The following is an 18,688-nucleotide window of genomic DNA, read 5'->3' as shown; positions in this document are numbered from 1 at the left end:
ATTAGTCAACAAGCATTTATTTACCCTGCCCCCCATTATGTGCCAGGCACTGTGCTAGGTTGTTCATTATTGTTGTTTGTCTTTTGTTCTTGAAAAGGAACATGACATCAGAAGGTGATGTCAGAACTTGCAAGTGAATTGGATTTAAATGAAGCAAGGATGTGCAAAGCCACCAGTCTCACTCTCTACTCCAGAGCCATGTGGGTCCGGTGGCAAGATATAGATCAGGACAGCTGGAGATGGCCCTGGATGCAATGGGAGACCTTGGCCTTTTTAAGCTAAGGTTTTTCCCAATTTGACTGAGGCAAAGCCCATTCAGTGCTTAAGGCTAGGTAAGAAATGAGGCAAAGAATGGCCTCTTTTACCTAGGCAAAAAAAAAAAATCAGTCTGGGAAAGGAAGACCCTCAGGGTTTCTGGCCAGAACAGAAACAATTGCTGTTTACACTCCCTCTGAGCCATCATGGCTGAAGATTCAAACACAGAGAATGAAACGATCTCAACTCTCAGAGAGCTGACAGAAGCAAACAAAGGCCGACATTTCTCAGCTTGTCAGTCAGAATCCTCAATCAACTGGTCTCACCTTAACTGTACAATTTTATCCATCACTACTTCCTAACACATTTTCTATCCAATAAGCTGTTTTCATTACTAGGATCCCTCCCACACTCACACACCCCCACCTCCTACACACACACACACACACACACAGACAACATAGACACCATGCTCATTACTGTAGCTTTGTGTATAGTAATACAATCTCATAGAATCACAGAATGCCGGGGCTAAAAAGAACCTGAAGGGGGGCAGCTAGATGGCACAGTGGATAAAGCACCGGCCCCGGATTCAGGAGGACCTGAGTTCGAATTTGGCCTCAGACACTTGACACTTACTAACTGTATGACCCTGGACAAGTGACTTAACTCTCATTGCCCCACAAAAACAACAACAACAAATAATTATCCATTTACAAAAAGAACCTTAAGGATCAGCTACACCAAGGGCTATTAACCTTTCTTGTGTCACTGACCCCTTTGGCAGTCTTTGAATCCTATGTGGACCCTTTCTCAGAAAAATTGGTTTTAAAAGCATAAAATAAGAGGCCAAGGATCACAAAAAAACCACATATCAAAATACGTTTATGAAAAAAATTAAACTGAGTTGATTGACCCCAGGTTAAGAACTCCCAATTGGTTCAACCATCTCACTTTATAGAAGAAGAAACCAAGACCCAGAAGAGACTCATCACTCTAGAATATTCCAGGATTACTTCACCGTTCAGCATAGAAGTGACCTTTAAATCCATGCTTCTCTAGTAGATCTGAATATGTCAACCATAAGAGATGAATAATTTCAATCAATCCTCATGAAGAGCAACGGTTTTGAATAGTATATGGAGAAGCATACTTAAATTGAAAGATTGATTATAATTAATTCATCTGTTGCAAAATGTTTCTTAAAGATCAAGCAAGAGGATAAAATGGAAATAATTAAAGTGGGCAAATTTCAGTAGTATAAATAGTTTGCTTAATACAAACCTTTCATCACTGTCACAATATGAGAATTGTTCCTACCTCAGTCACTAAGCATATTTTCTGATTTTGTTCTTCCACTCCTTCTTTCCTCCCTCTTTCCTTTTTTATTGCTTCAACCTAGCAATACTGAAATAAATCTATAACATATCTGAGTGGTCTGGTTTTCTTTTGTTAGCTGCTAGGTTGTCTTTGTTATACTGTTCTAAGAAATGCATACATATTAAACAAGACTTTTGATTTCCAACACTAGCATCCAAGCATTTTTTAGAGTAATCAAATGAAAGAATTGCAAGAAACCATTCTTTCTTCTGTGCTTCCCATTTCTTTTCCCTTATAAACATAATGTGTAAAGGTAGCTCAGAGTAATGGAAAGTCCTCAGAAATAGAATCAGAAGACCTTACTTCTGCTAATGATGTCACTGCTCACTTAGTTATATTACCTTGGGGAAATCACTTAATCTCTTTGAGTGTCAGTCTTGTCATCTGTAAAATGTACATAATAATTCTTGCTCTGCCTTATACTATTTTAAGAAGGATATGAGGCAATGTCTAGAGAGTACTTTGTTGGAAAGTACTATATGAACATAAGCTATTAGTATTTTCTCTTTGTTACAACACATGGCTCATGTAATGGATCATAGAACATAGATTTACAATTGGAAGAAATAATAGAAGTTATCTAGTCCAACAAACTAATTTTATTAATGAAGGAACAGAGACCCAGGGAAGTTTGGCATAATAAATAGAGCCTAGGAGTTGAAATCATGAAGACTTGAATTTGAATTCTGCCTCAGACACTAAGTAGCTGTATGACTTCCTCATATGTAAAAAGGAGATAATAATATCACCTGCTTTACCTATGTTTTGAGAATCAAATTAGTAGACTGGTAGATAGACACATGATAGAGAGATAGATGAGAGAGAGAAAGGTAGATAGGTAGGTAGGTAGATGATAGAGAGATGATAGGGAGATAGAGAGAGATAATAGATGATAGAGATGATAGAGAGATAGACATATAATAGAGATAGAGATAGATGATAGAGAGATGATAGAGAGATGACAGACAGATATAAATATATAGATATACACACATATGTGTATAGTACTTTATAAACCTTGATGCCCTATATAAATTGCTAGCTATTATTATTCTTTATTGTCTAAGTTCACACAGGTAGGTTATGACAAAGTTAAGATTTAAACCCTAGTCTTCTGATTTAAAAGTCATTGCTCTTTCCACTATATCACCTTGGTCTAGTCATTATAGATTGTTTTCCTGGTTCTGTTTGGCTCCCTTTGTGTCTGTTCATATGGGTCTTCCCATGATTTTTTTTTATATTCACCATATCCATTTTTCTTACAATGCGATAATATTCCTCCAACTGATGGATCTCTGCATTGTTTCTAGTTTTTTGCTACTTCAAAAAGTGTTCCTTTAAATATTTTCAAGAAATAAATGTTTTTTGATTGATATATGGATCTTTTTTTTAATCACTGACCTCCTTCAGGTATGTGACTAGCCATGGAATTTCTGGGTCAAAGGTTAAAACATTTCAGTCACTTTCTTACCATAATTCAAAATTGCTTATGGGTTTAAAAAAACACAACAACAACACAGTACACAATACAACTAACACATAGGTGTACAAACAATTTCCCAAAAGGAGGGGAAAAACCTTGGGTGAAAAATTACATACACACATGTGTGTGTGTGTGTGTATACACATATTCTTGGAAATACACACATACACACACACACACATTTCCAAGAGTCCATGCCCTATGGCATTGATTTCCAATTTGGCTTTAGGTTTGTTTTTTATCATCACAGATTGAAATGCAGGTAAACTTATTAAATAAATCTCAGAGGACGAGAGTGTTTCAAATCAAGCATGAGTATTTTTAGTACCACTGTCTTCAAATTCAATACTCCTGACTCTTTGGAGTTGGGTGGAGGGGTGGGGAAAAAGGAAAGAGCAGAGAAGGAAGATAATCCTTAACGCTCCAAAAACCTAAAACTTACAGGATAGGATTTAATTTTTCTACATCTCTTTCTCTCTTCAAACCCAAAGCATTCGCCATTCAAAATAAAGGCTTTTTAAAAATTTCATGAGTAAATCAGAGACAGCACTATTCCCTGAATAGGGCATTATATTGGAACTGGAGAAAATTACATTATGCTTTGTGCTATGTTGTAGATTCATTTGCTTGAAAATTTTAAGAAGTGTATTTTAATGGTTATTTTTTAAAACGTCAAAGAGTTACCAGGTTCTTACCTGTGCTGGGTCATTTCTTGTGGCGATCTCCAATAAAATGATGGCATAGGTGTAAAATGGTATACATTTTAATGTGAAAACTCTCATCCTACACACAAATACATTGTAAAGAATTTACACAGGTTACTTGCCTTTTGTCCAAATAAGGAATTTTCATGGAAAACATATTTCTGAGAAGTTCTACTGTTCTCCAATAAATAAAATTTTTCAGACCAAAAACCATTCTACAGAGCTACTCCTTTTCACAACACGATTAACATTTGTCCTCCAATTAAAATACATATTACACATATGCCTCTACTAAAGATAAAATTGGGGTAATTACTGGGATCAAAGAACAAAATGTATTAGGAAAGTAATTCAGTAATCATATTTCCAATATGAAATAAAACAATTTGCTCACTAAAATAAGAATTGTATAACCATAGGGCTTTAGGATTGGAAAGGACCTTAATGATAATCTAGTCCAGCCTTCTTCATTTATTACAGTGTTTTGAAGACTATTAGAGATGATAGGCTTAGGGCAGCTAGGTGGTGTAATGGATAAAGCACCGGCCTTGGATTCAGGAGTACCTGAGTTCAAATCCAGCCTCAGACACTTGACACTTACTAGCTGTGTGACCCTGGGCAAGTTACTTAACCCTCATTGCCCCACCAAAAAAAAAAAAAGAGAGAGAGAGAGATGATGGGCTTGAATTCACAAGTATATACCACTTTTATTCCTTAACAGGGACTAGGTAGTAGGTCAATAGTTTTTATGCAAAGAAAAATTGTGACATGTAAGTTCTCACCTAAGCTAACAAAAAACAATAATACCTTATATTTACATACCTATTTTAAGGTTTGCAAAACACTTTAAATACATCATCTTATTTGAGCCTCAAAACAACCCTGAGGTAAGTGCCATCATCCCCATCATTGTCTTCATCATCATTATCCCCATTTTGAAGATGAAAAATCAGAGAAGTTAATTGCCTTGCCTGTAGTTACATATCAAATCAGTATTAGAATGAAGATTTGAATATAGAGAACTATCTAGAGTCCTGAAAGGTCGTGTGGGACTCACACCTAAGGCTTCATGACTCTCTCTCTCTCTCTCTCTCTCTCTCTCTCTCTCTCTCTCTCTCTCTCTCTCTCTCTCTCTCTCTCCCTCCCTCTCTCCCTCCCTCCCTCACTCCCTCCCTCTCTCCCTTTCTCTCCTTCCTCTTTCTCCCCTTCTCTCTTCCCCCCTCCCCCTCCCCTATCTCTGTCTCTATCTCTGCTTCCCTCTCCCTTTCTCTCCCTCTCTTTCTCCCCCCTTTCCCCCTCTGTGTCTCGTTCCCTCTCTCCCCCTTCTCTCCTTCATCTCTATCCCCCCTTCTTTCTCATCCCCTCTCTTTCCCCCTCTCTGTGTTTGTCTCTGTCTCTCCCTCTCTGTTCTTCTTCTTCTCTCCTCCCTCTCTCTCCTCCTTTCTCCCTGCCTCTCTCCCACCCTCTTTGTCTCTCTCTCCTCTCTCTTTCTTTATCTTCCCCCTTCCCCCTCCCCCTTTCTCTCCCCCACCATGCTTTTCTATATATGTGAACTTGATCTTTCACTCCACACTTCCTACATAGACTTTTCATTCTAATCCGGCCAGTCCCTAGATGCCTCCAAATTTACAACCTGTTCATTCTTCCTAGTTCTCTGGATTAGAAAGTCCTTCTTTCTCCTGTCCTTCAAATCTAAACCTATCAGTTCAAGTCTTCCTCAAGTGTTCCTTGTCTGTAAAAGCCTTTCCTGACATCTTCAACCCCCAGTGAACCAGCTTTTCCTTCATGATCTTCAATAGTCCCTATTGTCTATACCATAAATCTTGGCCTTAAAGTATTTTCTTTGTTTCTAATGGCATCCCTTATGTTATGTACATCAGTCTTGCCTCTGTAACATCCCCACCCCCAAAAAAAGGCACATTGAAAATAGAGGCTTTTTCCTTTTTTGCAGGGCAATGAGGGTTAAGTGACTTGCACAGCTAGTAAGTGTCAAGTGTCTGAGGCCAGATTTGAATTCAGGTCCTCCTGAATCCAGGGCCAGTGCTTTATCCACTGTGCCCCCTAAGCTGCCCTGAGGCTTTTTCTTATATACTAATGAATCCAGTTTATTTAGCTGATAAATTTTTATATATATACACAATCATAACTTTATTATTGAAAAGCATTTTAGAGGTCATTTGGTTCTTTCTATGAAAGAAGAGTTTGGGACCCAAAGAGGTTAAGTAAATTGTGGAAGATTACATAGGTAAGAAATGTCAGAGGGGCAGCTAGGTGGTGCAGTGGATAGAACACCAGCCCTGGATTCAGGAGGACCTGAGTTCAAATCCAACCTCAGTCAATTAACACTAGATGTGTGACCCTGGGCAAGTCACTTAACCCCAATTGCCTCACCAAAAAGAAAAAAGAAATGTCAGAGCCATAGCCATTACTCTCCACTGAACCACACTGCCTCCATGAAAATATTGAAAATATTCTGCTCTGTTGTATCTTTCTTCATTATTGCTTAACTGTCCCATTCTTAGCCTTTTCCCTCTTTCTACTATTATGTTTCAAAGAGAGTCCTAATATGTTTACCTACCTCCCCACTACAAGTTCTCCCCTGGGCTTTAGGCTTATTCAGTCAAAACCCCTCTGGTTTTTATTCTAGCTAAAACCTTGTCTCCTCTTTTCCATAAGTAAGACACCATTTATGGAAAGGAAGACATAACATTTCAGTATTTCTCTTCAGTGCCCTGTGGTAAGATAACTTATTTTCTCTCCACATGTAGAAAGAACTATCTCAGTTCCTAGAACTGGATGTTTTCTCACTTGTTTTAATAGGGGAAAATTCTCTAATTTCTCCCCTTTCAGGGTGCTATCAGTAAGAGACCTTGTTCTACTTGAATTTATGTACAATACTAAGGTCATTGTCAGTACCAAAGGTAGTTACTCCATTAAGTCCTCTCTCCCTTCCCACCCTCTCACCTCTACCCAACACACACACACACACACACACACACACACACACACACACAAACACATACATGGAACTGGATATTGGAGAACTCAGGAAACTTTTGGTCTTTTTTCCACCCTGCAGACAGAAACACAATCCCTAATACTTACTTCTGAAAACTCTTGGAACACATTGGTCAAAGACTTTGTACTTGTTTTTCAGTCATTTTTAAGTCATGTTTCTTTGAAGGGGCAGCTAGGTGGTACAGTGGATAGAGCACTGGCCCTAAAGTTGGGTGGACCTGAGTTTAAATCTCACCTCAGACACTTACTAGCTCTGTGACCCTGGGCAATTCACCTAACCACAACTGCCTTAAAAATAATCCAGAGCCATCTCCAGTCATTGTGTGTGTGTGTGTGTGTGTGTGTGTGTGTGTGTGTGTGTGCGTGTGAGAGAGAGAGAGAGAGAGAGAGAGAGAGAGAGAGAGAGAGAGAGATCAGGATATATAGATGTAGATAGAGATATATCAGGATATATCTATATATCTCAGGATATATATGCATATAAATTATTTGTGTGTTATCTATCTATCATCTATCTATCTTGCCACTGGACCTAGTTGGTTCTGGAAGAGAGAGTGAAGTTGGTAACCTTGCACAGCCCTCCCTCACTTAAATCCAATTCACCGCAAGTCATGATATCACCCCAATGCCATGGTCCTCTTTGAGAATGAAGGATAAACAACATGTCTCTTTGTGACCCTATTTTCTTGGCAAAGATACTGGAGTGATTTGACATTTCTTTCTCCAGCTCATTTTACAGATGAGGAAACTAAGGCAAACAGGGTTAAATGACTTGCCCAGGGTCACATGGCTAGTAAATGTTTGAGGCAAGATTTGAACTCAGGAATATGAGTCTCCCTGACTCCAGGCCTGGCACTCTGCCTCCTGCGCCACCCAGCTGCCCTTTGGTTAACCCGGTCTCTACAATACTAGACAGACCATACCTTCCAGGGAAGGGCATAAATTTTTCATCTTAGAGTTTGTTTTTGAAGTTTGCTTTAACTAAAGTAAAGCAGTTAAATGTGAAGAAAGTAAGTTTTAGAAATTTAAATGTATTGTAGAAAATGTGTGGTTAGAAATTTGGAAAGGTTCAGGAAGTCAACCATTCTCTTATAAGAGGGGCACACACATGCCTTCTAGTCTAGACCACAATATTTTTTCTCAGATCCCAGTAGGTTATCTATCTTCTTCAAGATGCAAAAGTAGGTAAAAAGAATTTATGTACAACTAAGGCATTCGGCCATAACCTGCTTGTAGTATATCTAAATTGCCAAGGTAACTTTTTTGAAAGTTGGATATTCCACTCTAAGAGCAATGCATAGAGCTCTGGACCTGGAATCAGGAAGATCTGAGTTCAAATCCAACCTCAGACATTTATTAGCTGTGTGACCCTGGTTAAATCCCTTAATCCTCTTTGCCTCAGTTTCCTAATCTGTAAATAAACTGGAGAAGGAAATGGCAAACCACTCTAGTATCTTTGCCAAGAAAATCCCAAATGGGATCATGAAGAATCACAACACTGAACAATAACAAACATTGTGTATGAAATTTGGGTAGCTGCCCTCCAATGAATCTGGCTTTAGGTGAATCATCTCAGGCATAGGTAACCAAGAAAAACCAGGAATAAAGCTTTGCATAAGATTGTTGTTGAATGATTGTCCCAGGTTCTTTATGTGTGTAGCAGATGTATCACAACATAGCAGTAGCAAACAGACAAGGCCTCGTGTGTATGTGCCCATTGTAGTGAAAATAGGTTTTATTACCTCAATAAGATATCAATAAGTTTGTCAACTTAGGATAAGTGACTCCATTTTGTTTTAGTCCCATATTCTGTGATTGAGTTGTGTGGGGGTAAGTTATTTTTCAACAATAAAATAAGCACTTGTGTGGTATAATACAGCAAAGTCTATATTCTTAAACAACTGATAAACATATGTGGACCCTCCAATAAGACAGACCACCAATGTAAAAATATTGCAAACAACTTTATCAATAATTTATGTGGCAGGGGCAGCTAGGTGGTGCAGTGGATAGAGCACTAGCCCTGGATTCAGGAGGACCTGAGTTCAAATCCATTCTCAGACACTTAACACTTACTAGCTGTGTGACCATGGGCAAGTCACTTAACCCCAATTTCCCTGAAAAAAACATTTTTTTTAATTCACTGGAGGCCCCAGCCATCTACCTATTCCTATGGCTCAACCAAGATTAGCTACCACATTTCCCACACTAGAGACTCAAGCAGCCAGTGTTCTCTTGTGGGCAATGCAGATTGCCAGAGATTTTCCAAATGACCATCTCAGAGGAAGATGCATAGCCCATGGTTGGGCAGAGAGACACTTGTCAAAGTCTAGTATAAACATCTCTCAGAATCTCTGAGAATCAGGTTGGTGGTAGATAGTGTTTCTACAGTTTAATTTTAAAAGTTTGTTTTGGGGGCAGGCAGCTAGATGGCGCAGTGGATAAAGCACTGGCCTTGGATTCAGGAGTACCTGAGTTCAAATCCAGCCTCAGACACTTGATACTAGCTGTGTGACCCTGGGCAAGTCACTTAACCCTCATTGCCTTGTTAAAAAATAAATAAATAAAATTTTTTAATTAAAATTTTTAAAATTTTTTTTTAAAGTTTGTTTGGGTTTATTAGAAGTAATTAGTGCTTCTGTCCACTAGTTAGCTAAGTAAAGGTAATTTGGCTATGTAAGTGCATCCTACTTTATACCCACCTGCAGGCTAAGCAACATGGGGACTGAGAATTAGAAAAGAGAGAACAAAGAGGATGCAACAGAGATTAGGTCAAGCCCACCTATTTATTCCCTTTCTACCACTGGCCCTTGAAGGGACATTAATAGCCATTCTTCTAAATGGGAGCCACTGAGAGCTATATTTCTGATATTTTGCCTTTCTTGCTGTTTGGGTGACTGAATATGACCTGGGATTCAGATTACTAACATGATTATATTTTCTTGTGCTACTTTGATCATATTCTTTCAAAAGTAATGAGATATAGTGAAAAAAATCATAGTTTAACAAGTAGGTGTGGGCTGGTACTAAGAGGTTTAATTGGCAGACACAGACACATTCCTTGGCACAGTTTCAGAACAATAATATAAATCCTCCCTTAACCCCCTCAAACTATCAAGTGACTAATAACTTTAGGGCTTCTAATAGGCAAGAACAGGCAATTTGGATGTTATTCATAATGCCCCCAGTAGTAGACATAAAAATATTACAAACTTAATCAGTAATTTATGTAGCAAACTACCAATCAAATTATATCATAAACATTTTTAAAAGAAAATATAATTATTAAAATATGACTCTAATGAATGTATAATATTCTTACAAACAATATTGTGAACAATTTATAGAGGATTTTAAAGAAATACAAACATCCAGATAGGTATAAGTTGTTATTAAATTTCATGGGTAATTAATTATTGCATAATTTTTTTTCCTTTGAAAAGAAAACTAAATGTTTGTCACTAATACTCTGAGTGTTCAAATAGCATAGGTCTTCTCTGTCTACCTGGTTTCTGGCTATTTCATCCACTTCAACCCACTTTGATCTACACTATTTTATGGAATAAAGGGCTTCAGAGTAGTATGAGTATCCCTTAGCTATCTATCATGTATGCAACTTATCAGAGACAAAGAATTAATGACCTTCATTGTTGAGATTCTATAAATCCAGTCACTCCAGGGAGGTGCTTTTTTATGTAACACCAAGATTTCTATGAACTTGTTTTTTTAATATTCCTCCAAACTATTACAGCTACTATTTTTGGCTTATGCGCAAACATGCCGCAAGATCAACAATGAGTTTACATCAAAATCTGCAATAGCCTTCAGGAAAAGATTTCACTGGCCAACATACTTCTTTTTTAGTTTTTATCCCTCACCTGCTTAAAAACTACCCTTTCATCCTTTCCAGTAGTTTCTATTTCATTTTGTTAATATTATTTTTTCTCTACAGAAAAAGACAATGATATGAAATGAATCTTGCATTATAATAATGTGCCTGACATCATATTATAAGCAAATGCTCTCAATCTTCCCTTTTTTGTACAAAATTAAAGGCTTTTTCTAGAAGCAGAATGAGCATATTAGGATAGTACTGAACTTATTAAATTATGGAAGATTTGTATTCACTTGCTGACTCAGACACTACCTGTATGTCCACAGGCAAGTCACTTAATTTTTCTCAAACTGAGTTTCCTTACCTCTTACAGGTTAATAATGACGCCTGCTTCACAGAATTCTTGAGACAATCAAATGAGCTAACATGTATATAATTCTTTACAATACTTATAAGATTAAAAAAACAGTCTGCCAAAGCAATCACACTGAGATGTGTGTGTGTGTGTTTCCTTAGATTCTTAAAGTAGTAGATTCCAGAATGTATCAAAGAAACTTCTAAACATGGTCCTTGAGACATAGTTCACCAGAAAAGGCCATGGATCACCTGTATCCATCTCCCAATGCAGTTGGTTCCCAATTTGGCACTAAATGAGCTTCTGGAGCCAGGTATATCTGCCTCAGGTGCTGTCGATATGAATTAAAACCTTCAGGCAAATCTTCCATTCTGCATGACTTTAATCCGAAGTCTACCATTAAGGAAAACAGAGAAAGAAGTATTTAATTAGAATTTATGTAATTGTACCATTGTATATCATCACATTAATATCATAAAAATCTAAAATGATGGTGATTTAGATGTCTATGATGTATAGAAATCTTAATGTCAAAAACAACCTAAGAGTAGGTAGAGTAGTACCCTGGCTGATAATGAAGTACCAATGTAACAAGTAATGAATGCACTCAAACTGCAGTCTAAGAAAATTGTTTCTTTGTACAATTAAATTTGGTTCTTGGAATAGGGAATGTGTGGAATAAAGGGAAGAAAAATGGTAAATTAAGTGCTCCATTTCCCCCTCCTTTTGTAAAAGTGGGGGTTATGGGTATGAAGCACTGAATATATTGTCAGACTCAGTTGATATGTTTGTTAGTTTTGCTAAATTGATTTTTATTGTATTTTTACAAGAGATGGCTTGCTAGGTAGGAGACTGGAGAGAGATATTTGAGAATTATGGTAATGTAAAAACAAAAGACAGAGGAAAGGCTAGAGATAGGACCTGTCCTCACTTTTATTGTCACAGGGAAATCCCAAGTGAGGAAAAAAACCCTACCGATCCAAGTCAACACCTTCACTGCAAAGTAAATGGCACATTATCAGTAGCTAACTAAAAAGATATAATTTCTCTGATCTTCTCTAGATTATCTGAGGGTAGATTTTCTGCATTGCAGATTCCTCCTAACTAGGTCTTAGATTATCAACATGAGGGTTGAGTAAGAAAGGATCAGGACTAGGCAAAGAATAAAGGGTGTTTGACTCTGTGTATGTATACTAAAGTATGCATTCAAAACATATGTGAAAAAGACTTTTGAATCATCCCTTGCTCCATATTGTTTGTACTTTTTTTATTTCTTTTTTTATTTGTTTGTTTTTTTGTTTGTTTTTGTTTTGTTTTTTGGTGAGGCAATTGGGGTTAAGTGACTTGCCCAAGGTCACACAGCTACTAAGTGTCAAGTGTCTGAGGCTGGATTTCAACTCAGGTCCTCCTGACTCCAGGGCCAGTGCTCTATTCATTGCACCACCTAGCTGCCCCCTTTTTTATTTCTTTTATCAAAGTTACTTAAAATATATTTTATATATATGATATATACTATAATATAAAGTTACTATATAGTAACTAATAAAATATGTGTATATTACATGTATACATAATATGTACATTATTTAGATATGACCTTTCCACACACAATAAAATCAGATTAAAACCTTCAGTCGGTATAATCTGCTGGAACCCATTAAGATAGTTCCCCAAGAGACAAGGAGTCTGGAATTATTATTTCATTGCACTAATTAGGTTATCTTCCTCTTAGGATCAGTTCAAGTACCACCTCCTCTACAATGCTTTTCCTCATCCACCCCTGTTGCCAGCACCCCTTTCCCCTCCAAAATTACTTTACATTCACTTCTTATATATTTTGAATTGATTTATTGTTCGTTTTCCTCCAGTAGAGTGTAAGTTCCATGAGGGGAGGGAGTGGTTATTTTTTTTATATCCCCACTGCCTAGCACATAGTAGATACTTACTAAACACTTTTAAAATAAACAAATAAGCCTCAGTAAAAAAAGGCTTACCAAATTCTCTGGTTAGGTCTGATGTTCCCAGAGCATATAGTTGGATTTATGTTATCATAAGAAAAATGTCCCCTATCATCCCTCCTTCCTCTACCCTCCCCCTCATCTCCTCCAACTCTTTCAGCAGGCTTCTCAGAAAATAGAAACAAGCTCAGCTGGTACCATTCAGAAAGGCAATATTAGATCACAACTTAATTCCCAATTTCATAATCACTTTCTTTTCATACTATTAAATGCTGTGAATAGAACAGAAGTCTCCAACACAAACCAACAGAGGTACACATCAGCACTCCTCACATGCCACAATAAAGACACAGAAAAAGAAGAAATCCAAGATCAGTCAGTATCACTCACCACCCAATGCACTTCAGTGCTTTCCAGTCTCTGGAAACTACTCACATATCAGTCCAGCACTGAAACAATCCAGTTCTTCCCTTATTCAACTGCCCTCTCAATTCTAAGAGGTGAAGAGAGGAAACTTTCCCTCTGTGATCTGAACATTAGCACTTAAGTTCCTTCTCTTTAGCTCTGCTCCCTAAATCTCAACAGCATCCTGATCTCTTTGGGACACTCTTTATTTCCCATCTACCTAAAAATCACAATAATTCTCAGCTCCCAGGAATCATCACACAAATCTCTTTACCTGTCTTCTTTGATTTCACTGTCTATGAAATGGGGGAGGTTCCATATGCTATATTCATTAACAACAAGAATTCTTCCTCTATATAGATCTCTGCACTATGTATTGGGTGAGGTACAAATTTCTGATGGAAAGCTTTCCTTGTCCTTATGGAGTTTATTGTCTGGTAGGAAATTATTATGAGGTAGAAACACTATAAGGATTAAACAGATATGGTTGAAAGATGGAAAACACTCAGTTGATATGAAAAACAAATACCAAGCATTCATTGGATCCCTTTACCTGAAATTTTGCATACCCATCGGTCATCAATCACACAGTTGGTAGACTTCAGACATCCATGGAATATCTTGTGCTGATGGAGATAAGCCATCCCCTGGGCAATGTCTGTAGCAAAAGAAAACCTGAGACACAAATAAGGACCTGGAGTGATCACAGCATAAAACCAAGGACCAGTCTCTGAAAGACAGAATTGTTAGCACATTACAGGATAAATGTCCAGCAGAGTAATACAATAGAAACAAATCTCAGAATCACAGAATCTAAGCATTGGAAGGTAACCTGTTTCAACTTGGTTCCTTCCAGACCCCTCCCCCAAATCCCTACATGCCTAGATATTTGGATAATACTTGTTACTATTCAGTACAAGATAGTTCCAAAGGACTCATGATGAAAAAGTCTCTCCAAATCCAGAAAAGAAAAAAGAACTGTGGAATATGGATGCAGATTGAACCATACTGTTTCTTTTGTTTTTTGGTGCTGTTGTTTTTCTTTTTTGAGGTTTTTCCTTTTTGCTTTGATTCTTCTCTTATAATATGGTTAATGCAGAAATATGTTTAATGTGACTGTACATATATAACCTATATCAGATTACTTGCTGTCTTGGGGAGGGAGGGAAAAATTTGAAACTAGAAATCTTATAAAAACAAATGTTGAAAACTATCTCTACATGTAACTGGAAAATAATAAAATACTTTTATAATTTAAAAAAAAAGAAACCAAGGTTCTGGGTCTTTGGCTACAGAGAGCCTTGTTAATGGTTTATTTCAGCAACTGCATATATTATTAAATAGTTGCCTGGATGTAAAAAAAATAGTAATAATTGTTATTATCTCAGAGTTGTTCTGATTTAAGTCACAACAAAGAGATGGACAGAGCAAAACCTTGGACAAATGGAGGAAGAGCTGGAGAGGAATAACAATTTGTGTGAACATTTCACCAAACCCAACTTAATTTAATCTCCCATGTGCGGTGAATGGGCCCTGCTTCACACACTCTGTGAGACTGAAGTGGTTTGGGAAAAAAGAAAAAAGAAAAGGAAAATGTTGCCTAGCAACCTGGCTCACAGCTGCTTCCAGTATAACTCTTTGGGGACAGCAGCAGATAACAAGCAATTAATTATGGACGTTAACAATAATGAAGCATAGTCACAGGATATCATAACTCAGTGGCCAACTTAATTGTCACATCTCCAATTGTTCCAACATTCATCTTGTACCTGAAGCCCCAGTTGATAGGAATGTCCTCATTGAACAGAACATCATTCAAACTTCCCTTTGGACAGTACTCAGTCACAATGGCAATGTTAGGTTCTTCAATGCAGCCTCCAACAAATTTGCAAATATTTGGATGATCCAGTTCTCTACAAAAACCAATATGAATCTGATAGGGTCTGTTTAGGACATATTTCCTAATTCCCTTTTTCCCCTAGTTTTTTGGGGTTTTGGTTTTTTTGGGGGGGTTGGGGTTTTTTTGGTGAGGCAATTGAGGTTAAGTGACTTGCCCACGGTCACACAGCTAGTAAGTGTTAAGTGTCTGAGTCTTGATTTGAACTCAGGTCCTCCTGAATCCAGGGCTGGTGCTCTATCCACTGCCCCACCTAGCTGCCCCTCCCCCTAGTTTTTTCTGATAATATACATTCCATCTCTATGCCTTTGAATAGGTTGCCTATCATGCCTGAAATGCTCTCCCTTTTTATTTCTACATGTTCAATCAAGAAGCACTATTACTGCCTACTTCATAGTCAACCGTGAGGAAGAGAGATTCCATTTATAGTTCTGCTTAGTTTGAATTTGATGAAACAAAATACCCCAGCCTGGGATACTTCTCTGGTATTCCCACCTTCCTTTTGTGTATTGTCTTCTCCTTAGATTGTAAGTTCCTTGGAGGGCAGAGACTGTCTTATTTTTTTTAATTCATATCCCTAACACTTGGTACAGTTACTGGCACATAGTAGGCATTTAAGAAATCTTTATTGAATTGAATTAAATAGATGGTTGAGCTTCCCAACCTTCTCTCAAGCTGCTTGACCTACTGCTTGAAGGAAATGAGGAGTATGGAATACCTAGCTCCCTTCAAGGCTCAGGTGTCACTTCTTTTATGAGACCTTTACTGATCCCCAGTTGAAGATCTCATCCAGCCTTGCTGGAAATTCTTTTTTTTTTTTAATATTTTACATGTACTTATCTGTACATATGCTTTCTCCACTCAGTAAAAGGTAAGCTCCCTGAGGGCAGGGGCTGTTTCAGGTTTTTTTCTTTTTTTTATCCTTAGTACCTAGAAAAGTGCTTGGCCCATAGTAATCACTTAAATGCTTGCAAAATTGAATTAAATTGAATATAAAGGAAAGATGTGGTTTTTAGAGTTAGCTGCATGTGTTAAAACTTATGAAGAACAACTTTGAAAAAATGGCCATTAATTTTGATTAAAGTCTTATCGTTGGAGCCATTTTTACTTTGCTTCATAAGGAAATTTGAATGCTAAGGCTAAAACCTAGAAGTATCCAGGGCGGAAAAGGAGCACGTTGCAAAAGAGCAAGATAAGAAATACATTTCTTAAGATTCCTTAAGACTCTATAAAAAGCCTGCAATACCAGACACATTTCATTAGTTATTGAGGGTGAAAACTACTCGGAGAAAACGTAATATCTTGGTAGAACAGGAAAAGGAAAATTCTCATCTCTAAGGAAAATGTGCCTCCCTAGTATTAGCAAATGGTTCTACTACCCGTTTTATCCAGTGTTTCTGAAAACAAATGGCAATCTTTTTCACAGGCTTGTTGGGTACCACTTTGCTTCTCCCCACACCTGACCCTGTTGTATTGATTTTCATTGAAATTGACATCCCTTGGACAGGGTCTTGATTGCTCTTTTCCAAATAGCATTAGCAGGGTGCTGACACTTTAGCAATGTTGTTTACTAAAATTCTTCACTGTCAGCAGAACAAAAATATAGGGGCTTTCATGAGAATTTGGAAATTTTGTCCAGTCAAAATGTCATTAACTTCTTCCCACCCCCACCTCCAAATCTAGAAACCCTTGGTTCAAATTATAAAATCCTACATTTTCCAAGGTGTAACCCGGTAACGTTATGTTTCAAGTTCTCTCTAAAGTTCCTGGAAATAATCACTAAATCAATAAGCATTTATTAACCATTGATTATGTAACAGACACTATACTAGGTTCTGGGGATACAAATACAATGAAACAACTACTTTCAAGGACCATTCATTCTATAAGAAAAAGGTCTGGAATATTCTCTCTACTATTCAGCAACCTGGTATACTAGAAAACTCACCATTTTGGGACTAGGACACCTAAGTTCAAATTCTGATTCCTATAATGACTAGCCATGTGCACATAGGCAAAGCATTTAACTTCCCTGAAGCTATTTCCTAATTTGTAAAATGGGATAATAATACCTGAATTACCAATCCCACAAAGATTGTTGTAAGGAAAATGCTTTGTAGAATTTAAATGAATTACTCTGATGGATAAGAAATTTCATCAGTGTATTTTCTCCCATGGATGCTCTCTGCAATTAACTCATGCCCTCTGATTCTATATGACTTTTGTCCATGTCTTTCCCTAAGACCTCCACAAAAGATTACTCAGCACTGAGTAAATCTTATGTTTCTTTTCATAACTGGTGAATATCAGTGCAACAACCAAGGTGTCCATCTTCATTTCCTCAGGTTCACTATACAAGTAGCTTACCTCCTTTTCCCATCATGTTTGTCCTTGATGACCAGTCTTTGTTGCCACTTCATTGGTAACATTCTGCACTGTACCCATAATTGTGATTCTTTTGAGAATATGGTGTTCCCTAGGTCCCTGCCATATAGGATCACTGGTAGAATATTGATATTAAAAAGCAAGCCTGCAATGGTGTACTAAAAAAAAATTTACTAGGATCCCTGATGTAAAGGCAGAACTAGTTTTTCTCTAAAAGGCAAGGAAACCATTTTCAAGATTTGATTGGGTAAGGGAAATAGGGCTTGAGCAACTAATTTTGCTTTCTATAAAAAGCCCAGCAGATGGGGAGTTGAGGTTTCTGAGTCTTGATGGATGTTTCAATGGTATACAAGTCAAGACACTTCTTTTTTAATTTTTTTTTTTAATTTTTTAGTGAGGCAATTGGGGTTAAGTGACTTGCCCAGGGTCACACAACTAGTAAGTGTTAAGTGTCTGAGGCCGAATTTGAACTCAGGTACTCCTGACTCCTGGGCCGGTGCTCTATCCACTGCGCCTCCTAGCTGCCCCAAGACACACTTCTAACTAGACATTTTATATATGGAGACAAAGGGAGCTGCATCTACTTGAACAAATGCTAATCCTTTCTGTGATCCTGTTAAGTAAACTTTTTGTTAAATGTTAAATGGTTAGGGCAGCTAAGTGGTGCTATGAATAAAGCACTGCCCCTGGATTCAGGAGGATCTGAGTTTAAATCCGGCCTCAGACACTTGACACTTACTAGCTCTGTGACCCTGGGCAAGTCACTTAACCCTCATTGCCCTATAAAACAAACAAACAAAATCCAAAAAATGTTAGATGGTTTATAAGTGTCTCATTTTATTCCAATCCAGAACCACTGGACCGGCCTGAGTCAGGTCTGAACCAAAACAGGTGGCATCGGGGGCAACTAGGTGGCACAGTGGAGAAAGCACTGGCCCTGGATTCAGGAGGACCTGAGTTCAAATCCTGCCTCAGCCGCTTGACACTTAACTAGCTGTGTGACCCTGGGGAAG

The 18,688-nt window shown here is 37.7% G+C and overlaps 1 protein-coding gene across 1 annotated transcript in view; it reads right to left on the bottom strand.

Moving 5' to 3' along the window:
• The window catches only part of LOC122751601 (atrial natriuretic peptide receptor 2-like), a 137,270-nt gene that overhangs the window by 53,740 nt on the left and 64,842 nt on the right, over window positions 1-18,688 (bottom strand). Inside the window, 4 exon segments of the mRNA XM_043998712.1 lie at window positions 3,814-3,869; window positions 11,289-11,423; window positions 13,947-14,068; window positions 15,163-15,306. Of these exon segments, the coding sequence (XP_043854647.1) occupies window positions 3,814-3,869; window positions 11,289-11,423; window positions 13,947-14,068; window positions 15,163-15,306 (457 nt within the window).

This window comes from Dromiciops gliroides, chromosome 1, assembly GCF_019393635.1.
Source record: "Dromiciops gliroides isolate mDroGli1 chromosome 1, mDroGli1.pri, whole genome shotgun sequence".
Taxonomy (NCBI): Eukaryota; Metazoa; Chordata; class Mammalia; order Microbiotheria; family Microbiotheriidae; genus Dromiciops; species Dromiciops gliroides.
This window is presented reverse-complemented; position numbering and strand designations above follow the sequence as displayed.